The sequence below is a fragment of the Zonotrichia albicollis genome, chromosome 3 (genome assembly GCF_047830755.1).
Source record: "Zonotrichia albicollis isolate bZonAlb1 chromosome 3, bZonAlb1.hap1, whole genome shotgun sequence".
NCBI lineage: Eukaryota > Metazoa > Chordata > Aves > Passeriformes > Passerellidae > Zonotrichia > Zonotrichia albicollis.
Genome location: NC_133821.1, coordinates 580,866 through 593,997, shown reverse-complemented (window position 1 = coordinate 593,997; position 13,132 = coordinate 580,866). Strand labels below are relative to the sequence as shown.

The following is a 13,132-nucleotide window of genomic DNA, read 5'->3' as shown; positions in this document are numbered from 1 at the left end:
TGGGCTGTACTGGGAGCTACTGGGCTGTACCAGGCTTTGCTGGGCTGTACTGGGAGCTGCTGAACTGTACTGGGAGCTGCTGGGCTGTACTGGGAGCTGCTGGGCCGTACTGGGCTGTACCCGGCTGTGCAGGGCTGTATTGGGAGCTGCTGAACTGTACTGGGAGCTGCTGGGCTGTACTGGGAGCTGCTGGGCTGTACTGGGCTGTACTGGGAGCTGCTGAACTGTACTGGGAGCCGCTGGGCTGTGCTGGGCTATACTGGGAGCTGCTGGGCCATACTGGGCTATACCAGGCCGTACTGGAGGCACGCCAGGCCACACGGAGCCGGGGTTTGCTGCGATGTGTGGGTCACACTGCGATGTGTGGGTCACACTGCGATGTGTGGGTCACACTGCAATGTGTGGGTCGCACTGCGGTGGCCTGCGGTGCCTCGGCAGCCCATCGTGTTGATGGTCCTCCCTCGAGGGGTCCCAGCAGCGAGACCCCCGGGGCCCTGCCCGCACCCCGGGCCCATCCCTGTGCCCCCCATGCTCGGCCATGGAGCCCCAGCGCGGTCTGGAGTCCCCTGGGGCACGGCCAAGACACGGCCCCCGCAGCCCCCCATGGCCCCCCATGGCCCCCCACGGCCCCAGAGCCCGGAGGCGGTGCCACCGTCCCCCTCGGGCCCAGGCACGGCTGGCCCCCGGCCAGGCCCGGCCCGGGCCCCTCAGCCCCGGTGTGTCCCTCCCTCCCCCGCGGTCCCTCCCCCTCCAGCTGCCGCCAGCTGTTTGTGCTTAACCCTCGCTCCCCGCGGGCGGGGGGTTCCCGCGCCTGACGTCACCGCGGGGCCGCCGCCAAGACGTGATGTCACCGTGCGGCCGTGACGTCACCGCGAGGGCCGGGGAAGCCATGGCATCATCACCGTGGGCTCGGGGCCACGGCGGCACGGGGTGGCTGCGGTGTGACGGCTGCCGTGCCGGTGTCCCCGGTGTCTCCGGTGTCCCCAGCACAGTGTCCCCAGCACGGTGTCCCCGGGGGCGCGGGGCAGCCCCGGGCTCGGTGCTGGCACCGGGACGTGTCCCCTGGCACGGGCTCACGGGCACGCGGGGACGTGGCACTGCAGGCTGCGGTGCCGGTGCCGGGACCTGTGGCCGCTGTGCCCAGCGCGGGCCGAGCACCGAGGCCACCGGCGGTCGGCGGTTCGCGGGGCACGGTGCGAAGCCGGTGGCGGAGCCGGTGCCGGCGGCGGCCGCGGGGCACGGATGGCCTCGGCGGGCCGGTGCAGCAGCGGTAGCCGCGGCCGCCTCGCTGGCCGCCCGCGCCCTGGCCCCCTGCCCGGCCTCCCTGGCTGCCCCGGCCCCGGGGCGGCCTAACGAGGAGCAGATGTGGCGGCGGGGCCGGCGGGGCCGCGGTGCCCGGCGCGGCTGGGGCGGGGGCGCGGCGGGCAGGAAGCGGGGGGCCCCGGGGACCCCGGCGTCGGGCAGCGGCTCTGGGCGGCTCTGGTGGCGAGGGGCTGGCCGAGGGACGGCCGGGGGGAGGGCAGAGCCGAGCCGAGCCGTGCCGAGCCGCCCAGAGCCGCGGAGCCGCGACGGGACGCCGCATGCGGTGCTGAGGCGCGCCGGCCCGGGCTGAGCGAGCCGAGCGGAGCCGCCCCAGCCCAGCCCAGCCCAGCCCAGCCCAGCCCAGCATGGCACCGTGGCTCTGGCCGTGCCTCCTGGCCGCGCAGGCCCTGGCCGCCAACTTCCCCCCCCGGTACAGCCTCTACACCGGCGGGGCCGCCCCGCTCGCCCCCGGCCCGGCCGCGGCCCACAGCGGTGCCCGGGCCGCCAGCCGGCACAGGTAGGAGCCGCGAGCGCCGGGACGCACCGGGATACACCGGGATACACCGGGACACACCGGGCGGCGGCGGGGACACGGAGTGCAGCCCCCACCCCGCTGCCACGGGAACCCCGGCGCCGGGCAGGCACCGGCACGTGCCACGTCCAGCCCGGGGGGCGGCGGGACCGGCGGGGGTCCCCGGGGCGGGGGCGTCACCCCCGGGCCCGGCAAGGGCGGGCAGTGGGCGCACGTGGAGGGTCGGGGCCGCCGGTGCAGCGGGGCCGGGGATGGCGGGCCGGTCTCTGCTCGGCATCCCGCGTGGGTCAGCGGTGCCGGACAGGGGTACCGGGGCCGGAGCCGCCCTCTGCCCATCCCGTAGCGCGGGCAGCGCGGGGCCGGGGCTCGGGGCGCTGCGGGGCTGGGGGCGGCCCCACGCTGGGTTGGGGTCACGCCGCATTCACCGCGGACACATCAGCGGCGCGGCCGCAGGGCTGGGACTGCCCCGGCCCCGCGGCGGCCCCGGGGGGATGGCGGGACCGGCGCAGCGCGGGGAACACGGGGAGGGGCACCCCCGGTCCGGCGTGGGGCACGGGCACGGCGGAGCCTTTCCGTGCGGCTCTGGGGGCTCAGGGGGGCTCTGCACGGGTCGGGGTGTGCGGTGCTCCATCCCCGCGGCTCGGGGAGCTCGGGGGTGCCCCCAGACCCTGCCCTTTAGGGGAGCTCTGGTCCCATCCCTCGCCTGGCATGGGGACAGCCCCGGAGCGGGGCGTGGGACCCCAGGGCAGCCCGGGGGTCGCGGGACCTCGTGGGTGCGGGGCTGGGATGGGATGGGGGGAGAAGAGGGGGGCCGTCGGTCGGCGCAGGAATTCCCGGCGGCCCCCGGGGAGGAGCTGGAATCCATCCGGGGCCTGAGGGGAACCAGCCGGGCTGACGGGAACCGGCCGCCGCACCGGGGCCCCGCGGGGGGACCCAGCGCCGGGGGCCGCTCCCCGGGGGGCTGCCCGGTGGGGCCGGGGGGCCCGAGCGGGGCCCGGGCTGCGGGGCGCGACCATATAAGGCTGCAAGGACGGGGTCCCGGCAGCGGGGCCAGGCTGCGGTCCCACGCGGGGGGGCTGGGGGGGTCCCGCAGCCTGGGGCGCTGCGCTGGGACCGGTGCGGGGCTGCCGCGGGGCACGGAGGGGCAGGAACACACGCGGTTATACATGGGGCAGCACGGAGGGGCAGGAACACACGGGGTTATACATGGGGCAGCACGGGGGTCACACACGGGGCAGCACGGAGGGGCGGGAACACACAGGGATCACTGATGGGGCAGCACGGAAGGGCAGGGAACGTGGGGTCAACTCACGGGGCAGCGCTCAGGGTCCCTCCCTGGGCAGGGCAGGATGCGCGGCACGGCGCACTGGGGTGTGGGCACCCTGCTCCCGGCAGAGCCCATCCCTGTGGGGCAGCCAGGGCTGGGGGCTGCAGCCAGGGCTGCAGGGGTCGCCAGGCACGGCTGAGGCCGTGCTGGGGCAGGATCCGGCCCATTAACCCGCACCGGGCCGTGACGGTGCTACCGGTGGGGCTGGTTGGGCAAGCACAGCAGCTCGCCGGGGGATGCGGGGTGTGGCCGGAGGGGCCGCGGTGTGCTGGGGGATGCGGGGGATGCCCGGGGAGCTGCAGGGTGCCAGGGAAGGCCTGGGGCAGGGCGTGTGGCTGTGGCTCTGCCGGGGTCATGCCTGGTGCCTGCTGCACGCCAGGACAATGCCTGGGGTGTGCCGGGATGGTGCGCACGGGGTGTGCTGGAACAATGCCCGCTGTGTGCTGGGATGATGCTAGCTCCATGCCAGGGCAGCTCCAGTGGCTGCTCTGTGCCGGGATGATGCCTCCTGGGTGCCAGGACAGGGTTCGGTGTGTGCCCAGGTGGTGCCCAGATGGTGCCCGGCGTGTGCCGTGCTCGGTCCGTACCAGGACGGTGCCCGGTGCGTACCGGGCCGGCACCGAGTGCCAGCGGCCCCCGGCTGCGTGCCCTGACCCGCTCCCTCCGGCAGGAACTGGTGTGCCTACGTGGTGACCCGCAGCGTGAGCTGTGTGGTGGAGGATGGCGTCGAGAGCTTCATCAAGCCGGACTATCAGCCCTGCCCCTGGGGGCAGCTCCAGTGCCCCCGAGTCCTGGCGTGAGTGGGGCCGGGAGGGCTCTGGGGGGCTCGGCGCGTTCTGGGGGGCCAGCACAGAGCCAGGGCGGGCCGCGGCCGCGCCGCCGCCACTGGTGTTTACCCACCCCGGGGTCATGTTTGCTTTTGCGCAAGAGTCAGCGGCCTCAAGCGGTGACCGGACACTGTCCCCCTCCATCACGTGCAGCCTCAGCCCTGGGGCACCCCGCGGCTCTCTGGCCCGGAGGGTGACCGGAGGGTGACCGGAGGGTGACACTGTCCCCCCGTGACGTGCAGCCGGAGCCCTGGGGCACCCCAGAGTTCTCTGGGCTGGAGGGTGACCAGAGGGTGATCAGAGGGTGACCAGAGGGTGACTGGAGGGTGACCGGAGGGCGACACTGTTCCTCTGTGACGTGCAGCCGAGCCCTGGGGCATCCCGGAGCTCTCTGGCCATCGCTGGGATGGCCCTGGGGGTGGTGTTGGGACTGGTGCAGGGTGACAGGGCTGGGCAGGGCAGCCCCCCGGCCTCTGAGCGCAGGGTGAAGCCGCAGCCTGTGCTGGCTCCGGCTCTCCGGGGCAGCCCCGCGCCCCTCCTGGCTCCCCCAGCCCCGTCCCGTCCCCCTGCAGGTACCGCAGCTTCCTCCGGCCCCGCTACAAGGTGTCGCAGCGCACGGTGACGGAGCTGGCCTGGCGCTGCTGCCAGGGCTACTCGGGGCCGGACTGCAGCGAGGGCCCCGCTCCAGCGGCCCCCCAGCCCACCGGCCGCCCCCCGGCCCGCCCCGGCCGCCCCACGCTCTCCGGCTTCGGCAACCCCCTCAGCGGCCTGGGGGGCGAAGGTACAGCTGGGCCAGGGATGCGGGGGATGTGGGGGATGCGGGGATGTGGGGGATGCGGGGGATGTGGGGGATGTGGGGTATGCGGGGATGTGGGGGATGCGGGGATGTGAGGGATGTGGGGGATGCGGGGGATGTGGGGGACGCGGGGATGTGAGGGATGCGGGGATGTGTGGGATGCAGGGATGTGAGGGATGCGGGAATGAGGGGGATATGGGAATGAGGGGGATGCGGGATGTGGGGATGTGGGGGATGCAGGGATGGGGAGGATGCGGGGATGTGAGGGATGTGGGGGATGCGGGGATGCGGGGATGCGGGCACACGCTGTGTGCGGCCTGCCCCTGCCCCTGACCCCGGCGGCGCTCGGCAGGCGGCGGAGACACGGAGAAGATGCGGCGGCTGGAGGAGCAGGTGCGGCGGCTGAGCGAGCAGCTGGAGGAGCTGCGGGCCGGGCAGGAGCCGCCGCGGGCGGCCGTGGAGGGGCAGCCCGGCGGGCAGCAGGCGGCAGACGCGGAGAGGTCCGAGGTGCGGGAGGCGCTGAGCCACCTGCAGCGGCGCCTGGAGGAGCTGGAGAGCCGCCTGCAGCGCGCCGAGGGCGGCCGGGACGGCGCGGGGGCTCCGGGGGCCGCGGGCCCGGCGGCGCTGGACGAGCTGGAGCAGCGGCTGCAGGAGCTGTGCGCCGCCTGCACCACCGGCACCGAGGGGCTGCGGCGGCAGGCGGCCGAGCACCGGGAGCGGATGCGGGCGCTGGAGAAGCTGGTGGAGTCGGTGGACCAGCGCAACAGGGACGCGGTGGAGTCGGTGCAGAGGCACATCAGCAGCCTGAGCAGCCGCCTGGCCCCCGCGCCGGCCGCTCCCCCGGCCCCGGACGTGCTCCGCCGCCTGGCCGAGCTGGAGCGGCGGCTGGCGGGGCTGCCGGTGCCGGCGGCGGGCCCGGGGCAGGGGCAGGGCCCGGTGCTGGCGCGGCGGCTGGCCGAGCTGGAGGGGCGGCTGAACGCCTCCCGCGCCGGCCCGTGGCCCTCCGAGCCCGAGGGGCGGCCGGCCGGGCTGCCGGGGCGCCTGGCCAACCTCAGCCGGGCCGTGGAGGGGCTGGCGGCCAGCGGGGCGCAGCGCGGAGCGCGCCTGGAGCAGCTCGAGGCGCTGCTGGCCCGCTGCGGGCCCCCGTGCCCGGCCGGGGACACCGAGGAGCTCTGGGAGGACGGGCTGGCCGGGACCCTGGGCGGGCTGCGGGGGCAGGCGCTGGCCGAGGCGCTGGAGCGGCTCCGCAACCGGACGGGACGGCTGGAGGCGGCTCTGGAGGAGCTGAGCGCCGAGCCCTGCGCCCGGCCCTGCGCCCCGCAGCTCCCCCGGCAGCCGGAGCCGCTCCCGCCCGGCCCCGCCGAGCCCGAGGAGGAGCCGGAGGCGCCGCTCGACGGTTTCGGCGTCTTCGGGGGCCCGTCCCCGTCGGAGCTGCGGGCGCTGCGCGGGGAGCTGGCGGCGGCGCTGGCGGCCCTGAGCGGCCTCAACGCCACGGTGGAGGGGCTGCAGGACGAGCTGGACGAGCAGGACGCGCGGCAGCGGCAGCTGAGCGCCGCCACCGACCGCGTGGTGGCCGAGCTGGACCGGGCGGCGGCGGCGGCGGCGGCGCGGCAGGCGGAGAGCGAGGAGCGGCTGGAGGCGCTGGCGCGGGAGCTGGCGCGGGCCGGGGGCTGCCCCGCGGGGCTGGAGCCGCGCGTGGCCAAGCTCGAGGGGGTCTGCGAGCAGCTGGAGGCCGTGGCCGGGGGGCTGCGCGGCCTCCGCGAGGGGCTGGGCCGGCACGTGGCGGGGCTCTGGGGCGCCGTGCGGGAGCTGAACGCCACGGCCCGCGGCCACGCCGCCCTGCTGGACAAGGCGCTGGAGCTGCCGGCCCGGCTGGGCGCGCTCAACGCCAGCCTGGGCCACCTGCGCGGGGAGCTGCAGCGCCTGGCGCGGCTGGAGAGACACGGTGCGGGGACACGGGGGGGACACCGGGGCATGCGGGGACGTGCGGGGACCTGGGCACTGCGGGGACGTGCGGGGACCTGGGGTACTGCAGGGGGACAGGGAATGCAGAGGATGGGGGGACGTGGGGTGTGGGGGCCTCGTGGGGCTGCAGGAACGGTGCTGGAGGTGTGGGGACTTGGGGATGTGGGCACAGGGGGATGTGGGGACATGGGGACACAGGGACGTGGGGCTGTGGGTATGTGGGGACACAGGGATGTGGAGACACGGGGATATGGGGATGTAGGGACACAGGGGACACAGAGATGTGGGGACACAAGGGGACACGGGGATGTGAGGACACAGAGATGTGGAGATGTGGGGACACAAGGGGACACGGGGATGTGGGGACACAGAGATATGGAGATGCGGGGAAACAAGGGGACACGGGGATGTGGGGACACAGAGATGTGGAGATGTGGGGACACAAGGGGACACGGGGATGTGGGGACACAGAGATGTGGAGATGTGGGGACACAAGGGGACACGGGGATGTGGGGACACAGAGATATGGAGATGTGGGGACACAAGGGGACACGGGGATGTGGGGACACAAGGGGACACGGGGATGTGGGGACACAGAGATGTGGAGATGTGGGGACACAAGGGGACACGGGGATGTGGGGCACTGGGTCACCAGGATGCTGCAGTGGGTGTGGGGACACAGGGCCTTGGCTGGGGATGCTGTGGTGAGGGGCGCAGGACCACAGGAGGATCCTGGCTGTGGGGCTGCAGTGTGTGGGGACAAGGGGACATCACACGTGGGGCACTGGCCGTGGGGCCAAGGTGGCTCTAACACTCTCCTCCCTCCAGGCCCCCCTGGCCCCCCTGGACCTGCAGGCCCCATGGGTGAGATGGGCCCTCCTGGCCCCTCTGGGCCCCCTGGCAAGGATGGAGAGCAGGGTCCCGTGGGCCCCCCCGGTAAGGCTCAGCCCCCCCGTGTGCCCCTGACCACGCTGGTGTGGCCGGACCCCGTTCCCGGGGGTCCTGCCCCGAGCTGGCCCTGAGCAGCCCCTCCTCATCCTCCCTGCAGGGCTGCCCGGAGAGAGAGGTAGGGCTGGGGGGGCTTGGGGTGTGGGGAGGGCCATGGGGGGCATGCGGGGAGCTGGGGGTGCTGGGAGGGCTGGGGGTGCGGGGAGGGCCACGGGGGGCGGGGGGCATGCGGGGAGCTGGGGGGCTGCGGGTTGGAGGTTTGCAAGGGGAGCAGGAGCAGTCTGGGCTGGCATGGGAAGGCACAGGGTGCCTGGGGGGCTGGGGACGTGGTGGGGACGGGGTCAGGGGTGCACGGACACTGAAGGGGCAGGGGTGGGTATGGGGTGTGGCTGCTGGGCTCGGGGGACAGGGGCTGCAGGGCCGCCGAGGGGGTGATGGAGGCGGCCCGGCCGTGCCTGACGCTGCCCGTGCCCAGGCCCGGTCGGGGAGCCGGGCTCGGTGCCCCGCGTCGCCTTCTCGGCCGCGCTGAGCACGCAGCGCACGGAGCCGGGCACCGTCCCCTTCGACCACGTGCTGCTCAACGACGGCGGCGCCTACGACCCCGAGACGGGTGAGGGCCCACGGGGGCGCTCTGGGGGCTGTGGGTGCCTGTGGGGTGAGGGATGCTGCACCGGGGGCTGTGGGGTGTTTGTGGGGTGAAGGATGCTGCAGCAGGGGCTGTGGGGTGCCTGTGGGGTGTTTGTGGGGTGCTGTAGCAGGGGATGTGGGGTGTTTGTGGGGTGAAGGATGCTGTAGCAGGGGCTGTGGAGTGTTTGTGGGGTGAGGGATGCTGCAGCAGGGGCTGTGGGGTGAAGGATGCTGCACCGGGGGCTGTGGGGTGCTTGTGGGGTGCTGCAGCGGGAGCTGTGGGGTTTTTGTGGGGTGCTGCACCAGGGGCTGTGGGGTTTTTGTGGGGTGCTGCAGCGGGAGCTGTGGGGTTTTTGTGGGGTGCCGCACCTGGGGCTGTGGGGTGAAGGATGCTGCAGGGGCTGTGGGGTGCCTGTGGGTTAAGGGATGCTGCCCCAGGGGCTGTGGGGTGTTTGTGGGGTGCCGCACCAGGGGCTGTGGGGTGTTTGTGGGGTGCCGCACCAGGGGCTGTGGGGCTGCAGAGTCGCGGGTGCACGATGCCGTGTGTGGAGCCAGCCCGGGGCTCTCGGGCGGTGCCGCGCCTGCCCCGGGATCCCCCCCGGCCTTGGGGCGCGGCTCTGGGGGCGCCGGGCACCCCGGCCGGTCTCTCACTCCCCGTTCCCGCCGCAGGCACGTTCACGGTGCCGGTGCCCGGGCGGTACCTGGTGAGCGCCGTGCTCACGGGGCACCGGGGCGAGGCGCTGGAGGCCGTGCTGTCCCGCTCCGGGCACGGCATCGCCCGCCTGGACTCGGCCGGCTTCCAGCCCGAGGCGCTGGAGAAGGGCCCGGTGGCGGCGCGGGGCCCGAGCCCCGGGGCCCTGGGCGTGTTCAGCTTCCTGCTGCCGCTGGCCGCGGGCGAGACGCTCTGCGTGGACCTGGTGTCGGGGCGCCTGGCGCACGCCCCCGACGAGCCGCTCACGGCCTTCAGCGCCGCGCTGCTCTACGGCCCCGAGGAGCCCTAGGGCGGGGGAGCCCCCGCGAGGGGCACGGCCGGGCCCGGGGTCCCCCCGCCCGCCGGGACCCCCACCCCGTTATTTATCGCACCCCCGCCCTCGCCGTCCCGCACTCCGGCCCGCACCGCCCCCACGGCCCCACCGCCCCACAATAAACACGCGGCACCGGGTTTTGTACCCGCGGCTCCGGAGCGTGCCTCGCCCGCGGGGAGGGGCTGGGGAGGGGCTGCTGGCTGCCAGGTGTCACCGTGTGTCACCGTGTCACCGGACTGCCCGGTGTCTGTCACCGGCTCACCGAGCTGCCTGGTGTCACCATGTGACTGAGCTGCCAGGTGTCACTATGTCACCGAGCTGCCAGGTGTGACCGAGCTGCCTGGTGTCACCATGTCACTGACCTGCCAGGTGCCACCGTGCCAATGAGCTGCCAGGTGTCACTGAGCTGCCAGGTGTCACCGTGTCGCCAAACTGCCCGGTGTCACCGTGTTACCGAGCTCCATCGCAGTCACCCCTGCACACGGCAGGATGGGGGTTTGGGGCAGGGCAGGGGGGTCCCAGCTGTTTTGGGTGTGCTGTGACCGGGATGGGAGCCCCTGGGACCCCCAGGTGCCGTGTCCGGGTGTGCTGGGGCAGCTCCAGCCCCCCGTGCCCCCAGGTGAGGGCTGGGCTGGGGGTCGCAGGCAGGTACTGCCCAGGGGCCCTGTGGTGCCACTGAACCCACCTCTGGGGGGGCTTTCACCCCAGCTGTTGGGTCAGCTGGGGTAACCCCATTGCTCCAATTCTGGGCTGTTTGCTGGGCTGCCAGGGGTCACCAGGGGGCTGTGCCCAGCACTGTGCCCAGCTGTGTGCCCCCTGTGCCCAACCCTGTGCCCCCTGTGCCCCCTGTGCCCCCTGTGCCCAACCCTGTGCCCCCTGTGCCCTGCCCTGGAGGGGTGGGAGGTCCTGGGGTGTCGATGGTGGAGCAGGCTCCAGGCTGGGTCTGGGGCACTGGCACCCCCTGGAGATTTGGGCAGCTTTGGCCGTGGCTCCTGTGCAGGTACTTTGGGGCAGAAAGTTCAGGATTTGGGGCCAGGAAGGGGGGGGGGGGGGGCTCCAGCCCCTGTCTGTGCCCCCGCTGCCATGGGAGCCCATTAATGGTGAGCTTGGGACTGAGCCTTGTGTCCCCAGGTGCTCCTGGCACCTTCAGGTGAGCGCCAGTGGCATTGTCTGTGTGTCTGTCTGTGTGTCTGTGTGTCTGTCTGTGTGTCTGTCTGCCTGTCTCTGTGTCTGTGTTTCTGTGTGTCTATCTGTCTGTGTGCCTGTCTGTGTGTCTGTGTGCCTATCTGTCTATCTGTCTGTGTTTCTGTGTTTCTGTGTGTCTGTATGTCTATGTTTCTGTGTGTCTATCTGTCTGTGTGTCGTGTCTGTCTGTCTGTCTGTCTGTCTGTGTCTGGGATCTTTCACAGCTCATTGGGGGTTGATGTGGGACAGGGTCAGTGCTGGTTCTGTTGATGCAGCTCCACTGCTGGTGATGTGTAAAAATGTGTGAGAGTTATCATTGAACCCAGGGTGCTTTCAGTGAAAAGGGACCTTCAGCACCTCCCGCTGTGCCAGGGTGTGCCAGTGTCCAGCCTGGCCTTGGGCACTGCCAGGGATCCAGGGTGGGCACCCTGTGCCAGGGCCTGCCCACCCTCACATGGAACAATTCCTCATTCCCAATATCCCATCCAGCCCTGCCCTCTGGCACTGGGAGCCATTCCCTGGGTCTGTCCCTCCATCCCTGTCCCCAGTCCCTCTGCAGCTCTCCTGGAGCCCCTTCAGGCCCTGCAGGGGCTCTGAGCTCTCCCTGGATCCTTCTCCAGGCTGAACATTCCCAGCTCAGCCAGCCTGGCTCCACGGCAGAGGAGCTCCAGCCCTTGGCTTCCTCTGGCCCCGCTTTTATCAGCTTTTATTCAGCCTCAGTGGGATCCCTGCTCACAGCCGGGCTCTCATCCTGCCCTGTCTGGGGCAGCAAATCCCACAATGAGCAGAATCTCTGGGAAATTCTCCCTGTGGGCAGAAGGTGGGGGCCCAGAGCCGTGCCAGGAGCTCCTGGAGAGGAGGGAGCTGAGAGCCAGGAAGGGCTCAGCCTTTCTGTCCCTCCACTGTGTCCTCTGTGGGATCCTCTGTCCCAGCCTGGCCCATCCCCAGGCCATGACAGCCCTGGCCCCTCTCTGCCCGTGGGGAGCAGAGGGAAGCAGAGATTCCTGCTGGTTCCTTTCTGAGATTCACCAGCCTTAGAAGGATCACTGTCCTCCTAACAATGAGGAGAAAGAGTTTATGAGGAAAATGGGTGCAAGAGTCTTCCCACAACTCCTAGAACCATGGAAAAGCCATGATTCCATGGGATGTTCCTGACCACCCCCAGCCCTGCCCAGGCCACCTCTGTCCCCTGTCCCCAAGTGCCACAGCCACAGCGCTTTGAACCCTCCAGGGATGGGGAATCCACCCTGCCAGGGCAGGACAGCCCTTTCCAAGTGGGAATTATTCCAAATATCCAACGTGAGCCTGCCCTGGCCCAGCCTGAGGCCATTTCCCCTTGTCCTGTCCCTGTTCCCTGGCTGTCCCCTCCTGTCAGGGACTTGTGCAGAGCCACAAGGTCCCCCCTGAGCCTCCTTTTCTCCAGGCTGAGCCCCTTCCCAGCTCCCTCAGCCCTTCCTGGGGCTCTGGATGCTGCACCCTTCCAAACCTCTGGACTGTTCTGCCCTGCCTGCTCTCAGCTGGATCATTGCCGTGGTCACAGCTGGGTCATTGCCATGGTCACAGCTGGGTCATTGTTGTGGTCACTGCAGGGTCATTGCCATGGTCACAGCTGAGTCATTGTCACTGCCATTGCCATGGTCACTGCAGGGTCATTGCCATGGTCACAGCTGGGTCATTGTTGTGGTCACTACAGGGTCATTGCCATGGTCACTGCAGGGTCATTGCTGTGGTCACTGCAGGGTCATGGCCATGGTCACTGCAGGGTCATTGTCACTGCAGGGTCATTGCCGTGGTCACTGCAGGGTCATTGTTGTGGTCACTGCAGGGTCATTGTGGTCACTGCAGGGTCATTGTGGTCACTGCAGGGTCATTGCTGTGGTCACTGCAGGGTCATTGCAGTGGTCACTGCAGGGTCATCCCCTGCAGGCCCCGGCGTGAGCAGAGCAGAGCTGGGGGTGCTGCAGCTCCTCTGGGCACAGCAGGATGGAGCTGGGGCAGCTTAGGAAGTTTATCCTTTATTGTTAATTATGATTAATCCTATAGTAGATTATCCTTTATCCATTGTCCTTTAACCCTCACCATCCATGAATGCTCTCCAGGAAGGGAGATGGACAATGAGCCACTGAGCAGGGGAGATCGGCTGGGTCTGCTGCAGCTGCTGGGAAGTGAGAGGGCTCCTAATTACCCTCCTAATTAATTAGTTAGAGTTCTGGATGCTGGGAATTTCAGACTTTCTGTGCCGACACACTCTGACCCCCAGGACAGCACTGCATTTGACCTGAGGCTGTGGAGAAGCTTCCAGAATTGATTGAGAGCACTGGGATTGTGGGTGAGGAGTTGGGTACAAGTGTGTGATGTCACAGGGTGGAAAACTCAGAGTTTGGGGTTTTAGAATATGGTAATAAATATGGGGCAGGATGGAGGTTTTAGGGCAGTGGCTGGTCCTTCTTTACCTTCTTCTCCTTCTTCTTCTCCTTCCTCACCGTCTTCTTCTCCGCCTTCTTCTTTCTTCTCCATGGGTTTGGGTGCTATTTTGTAAATGGACAGAAAAGCCCACCCTGCAGACTTTGAGGGATCAGTTATTGGGTTAAAAGTAAA

At 70.3% G+C, this 13,132-nt stretch overlaps 1 protein-coding gene across 1 annotated transcript; it reads left to right on the top strand.

Annotated features, from left to right (window-relative positions):
• The first annotated feature begins 979 nt into the window (after window positions 1-979).
• Window positions 980-9,493, top strand: EMILIN1 (elastin microfibril interfacer 1). The gene is made up of 8 exons (XM_074536296.1): window positions 980-1,819; window positions 3,832-3,957; window positions 4,561-4,769; window positions 5,137-6,729; window positions 7,578-7,685; window positions 7,798-7,815; window positions 8,173-8,307; window positions 8,994-9,493. The coding sequence occupies exons 1-8, from the start codon at window positions 1,668-1,670 to the stop codon at window positions 9,323-9,325; spliced, it is 2,673 nt and encodes an 890-aa protein (XP_074392397.1). The 5' UTR covers window positions 980-1,667; the 3' UTR covers window positions 9,326-9,493.
• Window positions 9,494-13,132: the final 3,639 nt, after the last annotated feature.